This window comes from Peromyscus californicus, unplaced genomic scaffold (genome assembly GCF_007827085.1).
Source record: "Peromyscus californicus insignis strain IS unplaced genomic scaffold, ASM782708v3 Scaffold_20__1_contigs__length_68692818, whole genome shotgun sequence".
Classification (NCBI taxonomy): domain Eukaryota; kingdom Metazoa; phylum Chordata; class Mammalia; order Rodentia; family Cricetidae; genus Peromyscus; species Peromyscus californicus.
This window is the reverse complement of record NW_026294503.1, coordinates 14,713,216-14,731,814: the sequence shown is the minus strand read 5'-3', so window position 1 is coordinate 14,731,814 and position 18,599 is coordinate 14,713,216. Positions and strand designations below refer to the sequence as shown.

General features: G+C 34.8%; 1 protein-coding gene across 7 annotated transcripts in view; it reads left to right on the top strand.

Moving 5' to 3' along the window:
• Csmd3 (CUB and Sushi multiple domains 3) overlaps positions 1 to 18,599 on the top strand; it is a 1,145,339-nt gene that overhangs the window by 828,250 nt on the left and 298,490 nt on the right. For all 7 annotated transcript variants that reach the window (XM_052747788.1, XM_052747786.1, XM_052747792.1 and 4 more), the window contains 2 exons: positions 4,039 to 4,208; positions 18,022 to 18,178. In XM_052747788.1, coding sequence (XP_052603748.1) covers positions 4,039 to 4,208; positions 18,022 to 18,178 — 327 coding nt within the window. The remainder of the gene's footprint in view (positions 1 to 4,038; positions 4,209 to 18,021; positions 18,179 to 18,599) is intronic.

Genomic DNA, 18,599 nt, shown 5'->3' with positions numbered 1-18,599 from the left:
ACATCCATTCTGTTAGTCTGTGTCTTTTTATAAGAGAATTGAGTTAATTTATGTTAAAAAATGTTAATGACCAATAATTGTTAATTCCTTTTATTTTGGTGGTGGTGGTGATGTGTGTGTGTGTGTGTGTGTGTGTGTGTGTGTGTGTGTGTGTGTGTATACTTCTCTTCCTTTGGTTTCGGTGGCATGATATTATTTATTCCCTATATTTTCATGGGTGTAGCTTACCTCCTTTGGTTGGAGTTTCCCTTCTAGTATTTTCTGTAGGGATGGATTTGTAGATAGAAATGTTTAAGTTGGACTTTATCATGAAATATCTTGTTTCCTCCATCCATGGTAATTGAAATTTTTGTTGAGTATAGTAGTCTATCTAGGCTGGCATTTGTGGTCTCTTCCAGTCTGCAGGATATCTTTCTAAGCACTTCTGGCTTTTAGAGTCTCCATTGAGAAGTTATGTATAATTCTAATAGGTCTAACTTATTTGTTACTGGCTCCTTTTTCCTTGCTGATTTCAATACTTTTTTCCCTGTATATTTCTCGTTTAAATTCTTGTGTGGCCAGGGGACTTGGAATTCTTTTCTTCCTACTGGTTGCCTCAGTCAGCCTTGATATGGACCCTTGATATGAGGGCCTGTGCCTAACCACCTTGTTATGCTGTGTTTGGTTGCTATCTCTGGGAGGCCTGCTCTTTTCTTAAGGGAAGCAGAGGAGCAGAGCATCTGTGATAGAGGGGTTGGGGGTGGGGGTGACTTGGTGGAGTGGAGAGAAAGGACTCAGTTGTTGAGATGTAATATATGAGAGAAGAATAAATGAAAATCAAGCAAATGCTTGTAGAATAATAAAAATTATTTTTAAAGCTTCTTCATTAATTATTAAAAGAAGATACACAACAGTTTTAAATGTATAAGTTTCCATTATTATACATTAATCCCCCTGTTGCCTATAAAACAATAGGACAATAAAATGTCTCAATAAAGAAATGAGATACTCACATTTTCATTAGAGACATGAAGAATTAATATGCATCTCTACCTTCTAAATTTAATTAAGAATCTAAGTATTAAAATACTTGGGAGAAAATTGTATAATTGTCTAAGATTTTCTGATGAACAAATGCAATATTAATACAGCTGTATCTAAAAAGAATATTAGAAATAGTCCTTAAGAATTATCAATTACATTAATGTTTTACAACTCATTAGGTGCCTCATTAAATAATTAGTATCTGAGAAATTGTTATACATCTTGCAATGAATGATTTCCATATAAAACAAAAAATTCTGAAAATAACTTTTGTGATCACAGACATTTTTCCAATTTCCCAGCCAAATTACCAAAAACCAGTTTGCTAGTTTACCTGAAAATATGTGACTGTGTATATGAAATAGATCAAGCCCAGATTTTCCTGCCACAGTAATGGAGATTAATGATGCAAGGGTTTGCCTACTTTTCTGTAAGCAAGAAGAATTGATGTTCTGTGGGATTTGCTGCTTAGTGAGCTTATCACTGTAGCAGTCATTTTTATCAACAGATGTCAGCACATATCTCTCTTCTACACCAATCCAGCTTGAACTGTGTTTATCAACATGTTAGTTTTTGTTCAGCAAGTCCAATTTGTTTCTAAAATTAAAATATGTGCTATAAATAGTGTTTGTTTTCTACAGAAATCATCAACAGGTCCAATTTAGTCTAGGAATTATATTGATAATTTATATATCCTGTGAAGGCCAACAAAAGTCCACTTTTTCTAAAAGTATTTCCTTAATATTCATAAAATATGCCATTTGCTACTGTGAATTTTAAATATTCAAAGTAACATCTTTAATGTCAAATTAAAGAAAGGAAGCTTTGTAATGAATTCATCGTTTAACATTAGAAATGATACTCTGACTTTAAGAATAAATACGCTTCTATACTTTGGGATAGTTCTTCAATTTGGGGCAAGAAAAATATGGCAAGCTTCATTATTTTATTTTTCCAATGTATGTGATGTGAAGACAAATATACTTCATATAGTTAAATTGTTCATACTGATTAGATTCTTGGGCTTTGTATGCCTACAAAAGACTAAAGTTTTAGTAATATATGTATATATATGAAAGATATTATTTTTTATTATAAGACTACAAATATAAAGACATTAATAAATAGCTTATCCAAGCCTCAGGGCAAAATGGGCCTAATTTTGAATCTAAGTCATTAAAGTCTATTTAAAAATCTAAGTCATAAAGTATGAAATAAATGTAATAATATATTGCATCTAAGAGCATATCTTTACAATTCTATGCTTCTAGAACATGTATGCACTGTTGGCCTATCTACTACACACACACACACACACACACACACACACACACACACACACACACACACACACGTATGTCTCCAGAAGCACACAAAGGTTCTAATAAGGTAGAGCATGGGATGAAGAAGATTTAAATGATCAATGATGCTTCTCTAAGACGATGCCCAGCTCTATGTGGTGCTCTACAGACTCATGTTCTCTGTAGTTCAGAGTGACCTGGCTGATGGAGCACAGAATCCTACTTGAGACCCTAGAATTACAAGAGTGCATCCAGGAAAACAAGATATCTCACTACCTTGCACCCATGTGGCCTTTAAGTTTTGGTGTGTCACCTTTTCCTTTGTAAGTTCATTGGGCTACTATGAATGCATAGATCTAAAAGCAGGTAAAAGGTATTACTCTTTGAATACATTTAGATGTAATTGAAATGGAAATCATTAAAAACACTATCGGAAGTCGCTTGTCTTCGTCTCTAGTTTTGAGCCCTTTGTCAAATGGCTGTGATGCAGTCTCTCCTCCTGGCTGGTTGGCTATCAACACTCAATGTTCATTTCTCATGTTTCATACGTGTTACTTTTTTTCTGCTCCTTCTTGACAGTTTTAGCTCTTCATTGGTGCATTTCTCTTTTTGAATTTAATTTTGTAACATTTAAACATTTAAAAGTAAAGCATTTCATAATCTTTCATCGTGTTGTCTTCGTCTTTTACTGTTCCCAGAAATTATAATTTTAAAATCTTATTTCTAGACAATAATGGCTTGCTGGTTTGTTTATGCCTCTTCAGTTAATTTTGAACATTGAATTCCACCCTAAAGTATGCTAATGAAGTCAGCAATTAAATAAGGTAGAAAACCCAAGGCAAAGATTTCTAAAGTGTATTTTTAAAGTACAGACTTGTTCAACTCTGTAATATTGCTTCAAGTCCTCTAGTTTAATATACTGAGAAATCTCTGTTCCATATTTCCTCAAATTTTTCATGTAGAGTATGTACCAGGTAACTGAGAGGATCAACAGTTCTCTATACTGTATTCTACAGGTGCCTAACCCTAAAAATGTTGTATGGCTCAAACATACTAAATATCTTATATTATGCATTGTTAATTTTAATTTTTTTTTTTTGAGACAGGGTTTCTCTGTGTAGCTTTGCGCCTTTCCTGGAACTCACTTGGTAGCCCAGGCTGGCCTCGAACTCACAGAGATCCGCCTGGCTCTGCCTCCCGAGTGCTGGGATTAAAGGCGTGCGCCACCACCGCCCGGCTTAATTTTAATTTTTATATAATTTTTAAAAATTCAATATTGTCATTGAATTTCTTGAAAGGAAGTAATACTTATTGGGAGGAAAGAATCTTTCAAAGTCTTCAAAGACAAAATTAAAGTAGATAGTATTAAAATTAAATTTCTACATAAAAATATAAGCTTAATGCATCTATAGGACATCCACAAATTTAAGTGATCTCCTGAAGATATTTTGCATTTGACTATTATTTTGTATGAAGGAAGGTGCTCACATTTTGTGACAACTACTATAAATTCCCACAGGTAGGTGTTTCATCTCCAGAGCACTCTGGTTCCTTTGAGAACCGCGTTGGTCCTCTATGGCACAAATCTTGTCCACATGTAATTTCCTACTAGGATCTGGGTAAAATACAAAGCATCTACACTCCATAAACAAAACTCACTGGAGAAGCAGCGCCGTCTATTAAACTGGGCTTCAATATTCTGTTTTATATGCAGCTGAATGTGGAGCGTCCGCAACAAATGACGAAGGAATTCTGCTTTCTCCAAATTACCCACTGAACTATGAGAACAACCACGAATGCATCTACAGTCTTCAGGTTCAAGCAGGGAAGGGCATCAATATCTCAGCCAGGACATTTCACTTAGCACAAGGAGATGTCCTTAAGGTAAGTGGCCCACCGCATTGTTCTTTGACTGTTAAGTATCTTTCCTAAATAGGTTTACAGGAATGTGTACGTACAATCAAATGTAAACTCATTCAACTTTGCATAAATGCCACTTGTATTGTTGTTTTAACTGAAACAATATTTTGCTTCCAGAGATTTTTTTTTTTTACGGTCAGAAATCATAAGTTCTGTAAGTATTTGTTTCACAACAACCAAAATAAGGAAACTTTTCTGCAAAGTATCTCATTCAATAAATATTAGATATTTAAAAAACTAACATATAAATGACTATATCATTAAGAAAAATCATGATAGTAGCACTTTTAGATCACAAGCATTGTTATTTTTAATAAATCATAACTTGTAACTTTGATATCTATAAGTAAAATTATTCTTTATTTTTATGTAAAGAACTTTTTCAATTATGATACAAATCACTTTTGTACTATATAAACTTGAAAAATCAGTGTTAACTTAGAAAACAATACTTAGGTCATAATATTTAGTGTTAAATTGTTTACATAAAAATATTGAAATATCCTTTTAAAGTATATATATAACACATGTCTTTGAAGTAAATATTTGAATAGTTACTGATTTGCTTTATGTAATACAAATGTTTTGGTAAATATAAATTTTAGCAATATAGATTATCAGATTAAAAATTTTATGTCTGTAAAATTGTATTAAAGTATTTTAAAGAAATAATTCATAATTTTTATTCTCAACATTTTCTTAAGCAAGACAAGGAATTGAAAATATCTCCATTTTTATAATTGAAAAAAATTACATTTCCCATATTGACAGCAGGGGAAGGCTTTTGTTAAATCTATGAATATTAACTCATGGGTTATTCTTTTTTTAAAATCATATCATTGATAATATTTTGTAGTTTCCATTGTATAAGAAGATGTGTATAGATTTATGGAAAGATTTTTGAAGTGCAATAATGTATATAATACTGATTATAATTATGGCTAGTAAATGTATTCCTGTTTTGTGTATGCCCAGCAAGAAATTTACTATAGCCAACCTTTCAGCTCCAATTCATTGCTCAGATTTTCTGGTTTAAATGATTTGCATTTCCTGCCTGGCAGAATAGCTCAGATTGCTATCAGCATTCATGAGACCATTAGTCAGATCCTCAGCATCTCAAATAAATAATACTTGCAATATTAAAATTAACCGAATGCTTCTACACAGAGTTGAGGAAGTGATTATTTTAGGCTGGCAGGGAAATATATTAATGCATATACGGGGTATGTAAACCTAGCCATTAGGCAACATCACATAAGCAACACTAATAATGTATTTATGAGATAAACATCAAGAAATCCTTTCTCACACTTACCAATCTTGTTTACCACTACTCTTTCTAAAATAATTCCCTCATGTCCCTTTGGGATGATTTAACTTTATCCATTCTTTTGCATATCAGATGAGGCTTCTTATTTGGAAAAAGTATATTTATGTAGCAGATAATGCCTTTTCAGAAGCAGAATACTCCTGATATGTTTCTCAGAGAACTTTTCACTGAAGTCTTCTATGTTTGGAAGTCTCATGTATTGGTGAAATGTGATACTGTGAGAAGAACAAGAGACAGGTATTGAGTGACTATCTGAGAGGATGGGGTGAAGAAAGATGAAGGAAGACATAGAAAGCTCCAGGTTCTATGGTGATGCAGCCTCTAAACTCTCATTTGACGTCATCTGCAGACACTAGTGAACTTGGACATCCCCGCTAGCCCTCCTTTCCCAATGCAAATCTTATTTGTATCTACCAGGTCTTAATACCATATTATTTTCTGGTACCAACCTAATAAATATTTTTTAGCTATTCAGTCTATGACACTGAGTTACACCAGAATTCCGTGTGCATGGCTCATGACTGCTTGCTTCACTAGTGATTCGTAACTGTTTCTCTCTTACCTATTTCATGGAGCATGTCAGTTTCTTTAAGCTCTACCACCTCCCTGGGAAGGGCAAGAAACTCTCTTGTCTGTGTCCTAACTAGTAGAGTCCAATCACGATACAACTCTATTGATAAAATGGAAGGTTCTGTTTTAGAAACGTCAGCGGAAGCTAACTCATTTGTTCTTGCCTTAACTAATGGAGGTTGCCTTGGCTCCAACTGCAATGTCCTCTGCTTTTGGTTCTTCTCAATGGCCACAGGCTATGGCCAGAATTCTGGTAGCTTCTTCCCTTGCCTCACTTGTAACATATAGTAACAGATAGTATATTTACTTCAATTAACTTTTAGAGAAAGTGCTCAGTATGCTAGGTGTAAACAACTAACAATGAAAACTCACTGTCTGATGGCAGAGTAACACAGAAACACTATTTCTCTGTTTATACTTGTTTCTATTTTTACATAATGATTAAGCACTTTGTCTAGATAATAGTGTATAACAGAGATTGTGAGGCAATCTTTCGCTTTTTTTTATTTATCAAAGCTTAAATGGCAGTTTAAATCTCATTTCTTATGCAAAATATAAACTAAGTGAATGATTACAACCTTCTTAAGAATTTAATGAAGTCCTGTGGTGATGGTGCATGCCTTTAATCCAAGTACTCAGGGCAGAAGCTGGCATATCTCTATGAGTTGGAGGCCAGCCTGGTCTACATACTTAGTTCCATAACAGCCAGGACTATACAGACAAACTCTACCTGAAAAAATTATTATTATTATTATTATAAAAAGATGAACAGAAGTGACTCCATATTTACCAATCACAAATAACTGGAAAACCTGATTATTTCTTTTCCTTTTTTTTGTGAAACAGGGTCTTTCTGCATCCCCATATTATATATAATGTATATATCATATACAAAAAGTATATATAAAATATACTTTCTCCAAATATGAACTCATCTGGCATGCAAAAGTAATGGATTAATTTGAAGTTTCACAAAAGGCCATGAGGGAATTATTTTAGAAAGTATGGTGGTAAACAAGATTGATAGGTATGAGGAAGAATTTCTTGACATAGAAAACACAAAACAAATATTTCTGATTTTACTGTGCCATCAAGTGAGTATTTGTTGTTGATTGTTAAAACTCAAGTATACTAAATAATTCCTATAAAACAATGTAGACCTGGCTTACTTCGAATTTGCAAAAATCCACCTGCCTTTACCTCCCCAGTGCTGGAATTAAAGGCCTGTGCCACTACACTCAGCTATTTTTCAAATTGGTGTGTGTGTGTGTGTATGTGTGTGTGATAGATGGTCATGCGTGTGCACATGTGTATATAGATTTACATATATGCACATTTGTGGATGCCAGAGGTCAATGCCTGTGTCTTCTCCAATCACTCTGACATCATTTGTTTTTTGTATTTATCTATTTATCTATTTATTTTTAAAAATATTTTTATTTTATAATTAATTAATTTATATATATATATATATATATATATATATATATCAGCCATGGATTCCCCTGTCCTCCCTCCTCCCACCCCCCAGCATTCCCTCCCAATCTGCCCCCCATTCCCACCCCCTCCAAGGCAAGGTCTTCCCTGGGGAGTCAGTCCATCCTGGTAGATTCAGCCAAGGCAGGTCTAGTCCCCTCCTCCCTGCACCAAGGCTGAGCAAAGTGTCTCAGCATAGGCCCTAGGTTCCGAAAAGCTGGCTCATAAACCAAGGACATGTCCAGGTCCCACTGCCTGGGGGCCTCCCAAACAGTTCAAGTTCATCAACTGTCTCACTTATCCAGAGGTCCTAGTCCAGTTCCATGGGGGGGTTCCTCAGCTATTGGTTCACAGTTCATGCGTTTCTACTAGTTTGGCTAGTTGTCTCTGTACTTTTTCCAATCATGATCTCAACATCTCTTGCTCATATAATTCCTCCTCTCTCTCACCAATTGGACTCTGGAGCTTCACCTGGGGCTTGGCCATGGATCTCTGCATCTGTTTCCATCAGTCACTGGATGAGAGTTCTTTCATGACAGTTAGGGTGTTCGGCCATCCGATCACCAGAGTAGGTCAGCTCAGGTACTCTCTCGACCATTGCCAGTAGTCTATTGTGGAGGTATCTTTGTGGATTTCTGGGGACCTCTCTAGCCCTCTGCTTCTTCCTACTCCCATGATAAATGAAGACATCATTTGTTTTACAAGTACAGTATCTTTATTATTTTTGAGAATTTCATGCAAAGTAGTTTGATCATATTTACTTCTTTTCTTTAATTTTTACCCAATCCCTTCTGTTTCTCCCATTCCTTACCAAACTTGTTTTCTGTTCTTTTTTCTATTTTTTTTATAATCTACTGGTTTTCATTTGTGCTGCTTATATATTCACTATGAAGCATACTTAACCTACCACTAGCCAATCCTTTAAAAGAAACTGAATCCCCCTAGTCCAGACAACATCAATTGTCAATTTCCCCAGCTAGAGGCTTGTGAACCATTCTAGCCCCCATCTCTAAATGTTTGGTCTTGTACAGGTCTCCTTTAGGCCACCACAAGTGTTATGAGCTCATGAGTGCAGTGGTCCTGTCATGTCCTGATGACACTGTTTCTGTCTGATGCTCCATGACCTCTGGGTCTTACAATCTTACTGCCCGCTCTATCACTAAATCCCCTGAGTCTCTGGGAGTATGTATAACATACATTCCTTTCTCATGTGTTTGAATACTCACATGTACATGTTTTTTGCTGACCATTATACACTGCACCAGGAAACTTCTCTGATGACTCTGACAGCTGCACTAATCTCTGGAAAGTGACATCAATTTAGAGAGATGTTTGATCTAACAAAACAATAGTAGTGGTTTAACCCATAGAGCCAATAGATTTCTAAACATTGATTCAAGGGCATGTTTGCAATACGAGGAATGCATTTGCTCCTATAGAACAGGTCTTAAATCCAACCAGAAAGCAGTTGGCTACTCCCAAGATAGGCTTACTATTGCAACCATGAATCTTTTTTGCGGGGGCGGAGGGTTTGAGACAGGATTTCGCTGTCTAGCGCTGGCTGTCCCGGAACTCACTCTGTAGATCAGGCTGGCCTCAAATTCAGAGATCCCCCTTCCTCTGCTTCCAGAGTGATGGGATTAAAGAAGTGACCTACCACTGCCCAGGCAATAATGAATTTATCTTGCCACAGCTGCTATTCCTCAGAGGGTCCATAGGTGGATAAGACTGGTGATAGCATCTCCCCCCAGCAGCTTACAGAGAATCCTTTCAGTACTATGACAACAACTGACCAGGAAGTTTCCTTCCTGGTCAGTACCAGGTTGATTTATTAATGTCTTATAGACAATGTATATGGTGTCTTCAGCAATAGCATCTTACCACCAAACTCTGGCAGGTGACCAAGAACAATGACAATAGCCTGTACTGGTTCAGAAGGTCTCTGAAATACCTTGGACTAGTGGAGGTCTCACAAACCTGGCACTGGGTTTTTTATTTGACTATCTACGACTTAGGGAGGAACATTATCCTCTATGAAAAGTAACTCAAGTTTACTAGAATGAGGGATGGGAAGTTAGATGCAAGAACAGATTGAGGACCAATAACTAACACTAGGATGTGTGAAAAAAGCTGCAGAGAAACCTACTATATATGTGTGTGTATACATGTATATATACACACAGAGACATATATAAATATATATTAAGACAGTGTCTCTCTCTTACTGAACCTTTAGTTTAGCTATCAGTAGACTGCCTAAGCAAAAAGCTAAAAGTTTTAACTTTTTCTACCAGAGTCTAGCCCTAGGGTTTAAGGTGTATGACCATTCCAGATTTTTATGTGGCTGTTGAGCTCAGGTCCTCATTCTTGAATGTCAAATACCTTAGCAACAACTGACATCTCTCCAACCCTAATTATGAACATTATTTTAGATATAATAACAAAAGTTATCCACTGTCTCTGTTACCTATGCTGTATGGTTTTCAAATTTCATTTATTATATGTATGAGAGTTGGGGAGTATCATGAAGGCTTGCTGTAAAATACACAGATGATTATTAAATATAGCTATTGATTAAATGTAGCTATAAAATTGTATTACAAATTAGGTTGTGATAAAATTACAATTTAAAACTCATCACTAGCTTATTTTAAAAAGAAAAATGAAAAATAAACTTTCATCATCACAAATTGCTGCTCTTAGAGTATAACATAACAATTCTAAGAGCATAGTTTGGAAACAAGCTTCTTAAAGAAATCTTGGCAAAAATTCAAGTGGATTCATGCAAGCTGATGTTTCACACTGAAAGGAAGTCATTCACTGGTACTTTGTGAAAATGTAGACTTGAGGTAACTTCTAAATTTCTTATAAAGGACAGATTCAAACCAAAGGATGATGAGAATCCCTCTGTCTCAATCCTGTGCCAAAGAAGAAACCTTATATCACTTGATCTTAATGAATCAGTCTTCCAGTTATTTTTGACCAATCTGATCTGCGTTTTCTTAGTTTAATTTCTTCTGTTTTTTTTTTTTTGTTTTTTTAATATATATAGGAATCTAACCTCCTTTGGAAAGACCTACTCTAGGTCATGGAACAGAGTGTTCCCTGAAACTAGCATAGAAACTGAACACCATTATGATTGCTAAAATAAACCCTTAAGGCTAATTTTCCTTAGACAATTTTTTTGTGTGTGTTTACAGTCTCATAGCAAATATTCTTCATTACGTTGTCTTTGGCCAAAACCATATTCAATGATATCACTTTGATACTGGCCACAGAACAGTAGTTCCACAGAAAATTGCAAGCACTACACACAAAGTCTGGCCACACTTGCTGTTTTCTTCACTAAGTAGCCTTAACTACTTAATGAATGGATATCTTGGGTATGATACTGCAAGTAGCACCAAATGTCTTGGAAATATTTTTTCTTATTATTTAAAGACTAAACTAAGTTTGATAAAGTCAATTCTCATGTATCTTACTTAATAATAAGGTTGCAATAAAACCACGTTCTATTTTAACATCATCTTGTTAAAATAATATATATATATTTTTCTAACTGTGATGAATTTTCAGTTGTAATCAAAATTTACATGTAAAAAGATTTGTCAAAAACAACAAAAGTGTTCTATAAGAATTGATGTTACATGGAATCTGTACTAATGAATACTGCATATTTTATTACTTTTGCAAAGTGTGTGTTATATTCCTCTGAAATCGGGTATAAGAAATGAGAGCCTAGCACCAAATTGGGCTTGATACCTATAGTCTTATTTGGTTGTTTGTTTTTTGAAAGGGGTCTGGAGTCTCCTTATGTTTGCCTAGTCTTGCCTTGAATTTTTGAGTTCAAGTGATCCTCTTGCCTCAGCCCCCTGAGGAGCTTGGACTACAAGCATGTCCCATCACTCTAGCTGACATCTGGTTTTGTAAATAAAATATTGTTGGAAGAAAGCCATGTTCACTCATTTACATATTTTCCGCTTTTTCGCTACAAGAACAAAACTGAGCAAGAGGTACTAAGGACACTGAGGGCCCCAAAAGGCCTTAAATATTTATCTATCCCTCTCCAGAAAAGTTTGTCAGACTTCTTAAAACAACACAATTTACTTTAAAAAAAAAACTTATAATTAGATGTAACTTGGACATACTCACCAAATTTCAAATCTGGTTGTATAACATTTTTCCTCACACAAGTGTTCACTTGGGTTCATCACATATATTTGCCGCACTGCCTGCTACTCAGTAATAATCTTTTGTTATCTGTTCATTCAGAAGCACTCCAAAGGCCATTGTAGTGCAGCCACGTTAGACCTCATGAACACCTTATGCGCTTTCACTTCTTTTGTCAGGAAAATGAAGTAAACTGTAATCAGTTATATAACATTTGTGTTTCATTGGAAGTTTAACCCTTTCTGTCATTAAAACTCTTGTAAACTAAATCATTCATCGTGCCCCAGTTTCCTTACTGAAACATAATATTTATATAATTGAGCTAAGTAACTGAAGTCAAACAAAATTGAATCCCTATTCTATTTTATATTATCTTTGGAAGAAACATGAAATTTAGAATAGAAAACTTTCATGGTAACTAGAAGAATTCTCCTGTTTTTATATTCAAACTTTGACAACTAATTCACCATATTTGAAGAATGTGTTTATATTTCCAAATCACTCAATAAAGAAAATAACCAAGAGTGAAAATCCTAATTTCAGCAAAAGAAGACAAGACTTAATCAAAGTTGTGTGTCTGACTTATTTAACTCATTTATATTTATTTTTGACTTTTTGATTCCTAGAAAACCTTATGTGCTAAATCCTTAAAAGTAGGTGCTAGCCGGGCGGTGGTGGCACACTCTTTTATCCCAGGACTCGTAGGCGGAGGCAGGTGGATCTCTGTGAGTTTGAGGCCAGGCTGGTCTACAGAGTGAGCTCCAGGACAGGCACCAAAGCTACACAGAGAAACCTTGCCACGAAAAATGTAGGGACTCAAGAGATGGCTCGGTGGTTAAGTGCACTTTTATTCTTGCAGAAGATGCAGGTTTGTGAACCACATGATTGTGACAGTTATCTGTGACTAGTTCTAGAGTAACAGACACCCTCTTCTGACCTCTGTGGACACCAGGAATATTATGGTGGACATGTATTCATGAAGATATATAAGTTTTTTTTAATTAACATTTTAAATCCTTCAGAATGAAGGTGGAAGTCTTTGAATTCTGAATGTATCTGGTGACTCACGGCAAAAGGTTTGAGGGATGTTGAGCAGGTTGTTGTAATGAGGGTTGAGCTGATGTATGAAGAGGTTCTGCCTACAGTGGCTGATTTCAGGCCCTGATGAGAATGAGTATTGAAACAGAACCAGATCAAGATCTAATTATTTCTTGTGTGATATGAGCAAATAACTCAAATTTTTAAGCAAAATCCTGGACAGAGAATTTCAGAGATATTCAATCCTCAATGCATCTGATATTACTTATCAAAACAATGTGAGAAAAATTGTTATTTTTAATAATAGTCTGTACTGAATAAAATACTCAAAGACTTTGATTTTGTTGAAAATAGCTATACAACGGTTAACAGTCTGAAAGTAATGTTCTGTCTGGGTCTTTCAGTTCAGATGTAATTTAATCACTGTGTGAAAAGATTTGGTTTGTTTTCTTAGTTGTATGTTTACCTTCATTCCTAATTTAACAGCAATTTGTCTTTGGTTGCACTGCTTTGTTTTTTTTTTAAGATTTACTTATTATGTATGCAGTGTTCTGCTTACACACCAAAAGGGCATCAGATCCCATTATAGATGGTTGTGAGCCAACATGTGGTTGCTGGGAATTGAACTCAGGACATCTGGAAGAGCAGTCAGTGCTCTTCAGCTTTGTCTTCTTATTGTCATTATGCTTTCATAGAAATATATGTTAATATATTTGAACACTTTATTTGCAAGTTCAGCAGCAGCACCTGATTACTGTAAAGCTCTTTTAAAAACTCCTTTCTAATTAAAGATTTCCTCTTTGCTTAAGTTTAATGGGTGTGCGAATACTGCTAAAGTTTCATACCTGGATGATCAAGTTTCATGCCATGAAATTTTCACTCCATTTTCTTTCTACCTTCTGATTCTACATTGCTATATAAACAGTAGCTTAAGGGTTTTGTGACTGTTCAATACTCTCAACAGAAACTAAAACTAAAAGATCACTTTTCCCAAAAATATTTGTTCTTCTCCTTACTTCTTTCTCAAATATAATATTGTAAAATATGTTTTTTAAGAAAAAGTCATAAAGTTTATTTTCTTAAAGGAAACTATGTTTCTTGCTTAAAATTTAGAAAAACTAAAATATAATATAGTTTATAGTAATAAAATTGCTGTATTGTGACAGCCAATAATGGGCTAAATTTTAATAAAATTCTTCATTCTAATAATGCTGTCTTATGATTTTTATAAAGTTCTGTATATACCAACACAGAGTTTAAGTTGTATTGTGTTACTTGGTTATCAACTATATTGTTATGTTCAAAAATGATGAATATACATAAAGTAAAGGCTGGTGCTGTCTGTTATTCTATTATAAGTGTTTTGGGGTTTTTTTTTAGTATTGATGCAACCTTAGAAAACAGTATTCGGACAATCTGTAAATAAATCCCAAGAAATATTTTTTATGTCTTCATTTAAGTCAATTAGTTGCTTAGTTTTACTTGGTCGACTGGCTTTACATTTTGAAACAGGGTCATGTAGTCCAGTCTGGCCTTAAACTTCTGGCCCTCTTATACCCACTGCCCAAGTGTAATTGTTCAGCTTTTATTTACCATTTATTTGGAACTTCCGACAAATTGAGAGTTCATACACATGAGCAAGATTTAGTTTAATCTTAGAAACATTGATTTATATTTTAATATTTTATATAATAATTAAATTATACCTTGCTTAGAAGCAGGTGATATTGAAGGAAAATATTTGTGACAACCTTGACAATATTTCCACAAATAAGATCCATAGAACCACTGAGCAATATGGTTTGATTGTGAATGTGTGGTTGTAGCCATAGGATTTATACTATATAGTCCATAGCATCATTAAAGTAGTACATTCAGAAGGAGACAGAATATTAAATACTGAAAACTCACAGAAAGAGTTATATTTTACCATAAACTCTATGTCTTTAGGGATCAGTTACTCCTGATGACCAGTGCCCTTAAGAAATGAAAAGTTGAATTTTATAGAATCGAACAACCAAACAAAATTCATTTCTGAATAAATCTCAACATTTGATTTAGTTTTGCTTAAGACAGATAAACTCTTGCTGATAACTAAAATAGAAAGTTGTTTGTATGAATTGGAATTCTCTGGGGAGTCCAAGTTATCTCCTGATAATTTCAGGGGATGTGTCTACACAGCCTTCTATATAATACCAATATTATATATTCTTTGTTACTGACAGAAAATATAATAAACAGAGACAACTGATACTTATTCACAGGTGTTCAGCCCTGCTGGCTTGAGTTTCAGATGGCTTCTTCCTCATTTTCTCTTTCTTATTTCTCATGTTCCCTTTTGTGGAAATTTAAAATGTAAATAAGCCTTAAGAGCATACAGAGTGCATAGAAGGTTATAGAGAGCATCAGTCACAAGTGCAGAGAGCAGAAAGGTCCTTCCTACAGCAGAATTCTGAATTTCTGTGTAGAAAAAAAGGTTAGGTTAATGTGGTTAGAACAGAATTTGTTATGGACCTTGGAAATTGTAAAAAGTTGTATTTGTATATGATGTAAATTAAAATCTGCCTTGGTTTTCTTTATAGCCTTTAAGCCTAGGTTTGCAGCAAGAATATTTAAAACTTAAAGAAGGGTGGATGATGCACACATTTATCCCAGCACTCAGTAGGCAATGGCAGGCAGATATCTGGCAATTTGAGGCCAACCTAATCTCCACAGTGAGCTATGTGTCAATCACTGTCTCAACAAAACAAACAAACAAAAACCAGACAAGCAAGACCCAAAACAAAATTTAAAAAAATATTAAAACCTCAATAAGTTAGAAATAAATAAAGAAAGAAATTCATTCTTCAGTAAGTTCAATAGCTGAGATAAAGATCAAGCTTTAGTTAACACAGGCAACATGTTTTAAGTTGAAGGACTACATTAAAGAGAAATTTAAATTTGAAGATGATTTCCCAATTAGTGAGGAATCTTAAGAGTATAACTGGTAGAAACTCCCTGTCAGAAAAAAAAAAAAAAGCTTTTAATAGTTTCACCAATGATTTTAAAATTTAAAATGTCAAAAAGATATGAAAAGACCCTAGTCACTGAAGACAACCTAGTTGTTGGTAACAGAATTGCATTAGAAGATGGTCCACGTTACAAAGGAAAGATGCAACCATAAGCATTATAAGAGAAAATGACAATATAGTTTAGTATAGTGTGAAAAATGAGATATTTCAGGTTGAGGAAAAAAATAGACACTGGAAATTCAAAGAACCCATATCTTCAGAGCACTCCTAAAATATGAAGAAAATCTTGAGACTGCAGATTACCAAGGTGCTGTAAACAAGGACACAATGAAACTACCAAGCTAGACTACTCCAAACGTTGATGTTGATAGAGATTTACTGGGATTCAGACTGCCAAGGCTCTCTCCGGAGGGGCAGAGAGAAGGATAACAAGGTAGAAAAGCAAACAGATTTTACATGACAGCAGGATGGCTCTTTAAGACGATTCAGGCTGTGAATGAGATGGCCTTACACAAAAGTAGTTGACCTTTGGGGCACATTAAGGGATGTTCCTGGTAAACAAAAACTGTCTTAGGATATCTACTTCTCTGGTAAACAAAAGCCTACCTTTAGGCTTGTTTATCCCAAAACATTCCTTTTGTTTACCTAGCCAAAGTCCTTCTGTTTAGGACAATGTCGCCTACCCTGCCATTTGTGTTTGACCTAAAAGGTGACTTATGCTATGTTTACTAAATCAGAAATAGTAAATAAAACTTTACAATACCTTTTAAAATTACCTTAACCTTAATTTTAAAACCTAGTAAATGATAACTATAAATTAAAATTGTATGCAAGTATTTTAAAAATTGTATGATATACTACAAAGGTGTCATAGTAAATTTTCTATTGTTATGATTATAAACTAAGACAAAGATAGATTATAGAAGAGTTTATTTGTCACATAGCTTCAGAGTGTAAGTCCATGGCAGTTATAATAGGGAGCATGACAGTAGGCAGGCAGGCATGGCACACCATAACTGTGAGGCAGAGAGATGAGGCAGGGGAACTGTGAATGTGTGAGTCTTAGGAAAACTCAAAGCCCACCCCCAATGACACACCTCCTCCCAAAAAGGCCACACCTCCTAATTCTTTCCCAACAGATCTCTCAGTGTTGGCCATTCTCATGTGAACTACCACATTATGTTAGTTTTTAAATCCAACATAGCCCAAGGATAATTTATACAGTTAATCACATCTAATAAGATATTACATTGTGATCATATTTTCATAATCTCAGCACTGAGAGAAACAAGAAGTGCAAAGTGGCAAACCTTCAAAAGCATGAATGATAGAAGACCGATGTGGTTTATCAATTTTGTACCACAGTTCATCTTGTTTAACATTTGGAATCACTTAGTACACTTTCAAATTCTTATTTTTATTTTATTCTTTTTATGTTTTATGTGTTTGGTTCTTGGGACTGATCCAGAAATTTTTGCATTGTAGGCAAACATTCTATTTGTGAACTACATGCCCTTTGCTAAACGGTTTTTTGTTTGTTTGTTTGTTTGTTTTCATTTTTCCACACAGAGTTTCTCTATGTAATGCTGGATGTCCTAGAACTAGTTATGTAGACCAGACTGGCCTAGAACTCAGAAATCTGCTTGCCTCTGCCTCCATAGTACTGGGGGAAAAAAAGTGTGTGCCACCACTGCCCAGCATTGACTTAATATTTTTAAAATATCAAAAATGAAGCAAATCAAAAAACTGTACTGGAGGTAATCACACTTTTACCTAGTTCTGTTCTGAGAAAGGTGTGTTTGATTAACTAAGAAAGTAGCAAAACAAGGAAACAAAAAATAAATAAGCAAACGAAACTCCTACCAACCAACTTTGTAAACTCCTTTTAAAGTAGGTGTTCTAAACTTTAAACTATATGTCATAAAAGGGATTCTTGCATTGGAAACAAAGTTACACCACAGTTTAAGTGTTTCTTAGACTTTAATAATTTTTTGAACTTAAGAATTATTCATGTGAATTCTAACTTACTGATTTTGAAACTCACTTATTTGGTCATTCTTCATGAACCCCCACTTAGGGACAATGCAGATTACCAACCCCTGTTCTTCCTAGATACACATACATATTTGGGAACTGGCTACTTGGGACACACATACATTTCAATTATAAACATATCTTGCAGATTTATGATGGAAAGGACAAAACGACACACCTGCTGGGCGCTTTTACGGGTGCATCTATGCGAGGACTGACGCTCAGCAGCACTTCCAATCAGCTCTGGCTGGAGTTTAATTCTGATGCTGAAGGAACAGATGAAGGCTTCCAACTTGTCTACACCAGTAAGTATTTTCAAAACATAAAACTTGTCATCAATTATATGTAGTCCTAATTGTTGGTTCTGGGGTTCACAGTGTCAAGAAGTCTGCATTACTATATGAAGCTTTAACACAGTTTTCTGGTGTATGAAAATAGTTTTATTCCCGTTCTCCAGCTATATTTATATCATGTATCTGTATGTATATAGTTTATTTTTCAGCTGTGCTGCCTGTCTTCACTTAGACTTGGTTCTTTTTTCTTTCATCTTCCCTACCTCCAAACTCTCTTCAGTTTTTAAGGTGTGATCTAACCCCCCTGAGCATCCATCGAACTATTGAACTTCAAGATGCATTTCAAACTTTTCCCCACTAATGCTTACTTACCCTGACCCTCTGAGTCAGAGATAACATTTTAATGCTTTAAAAACTGTACAACTACTGTAAT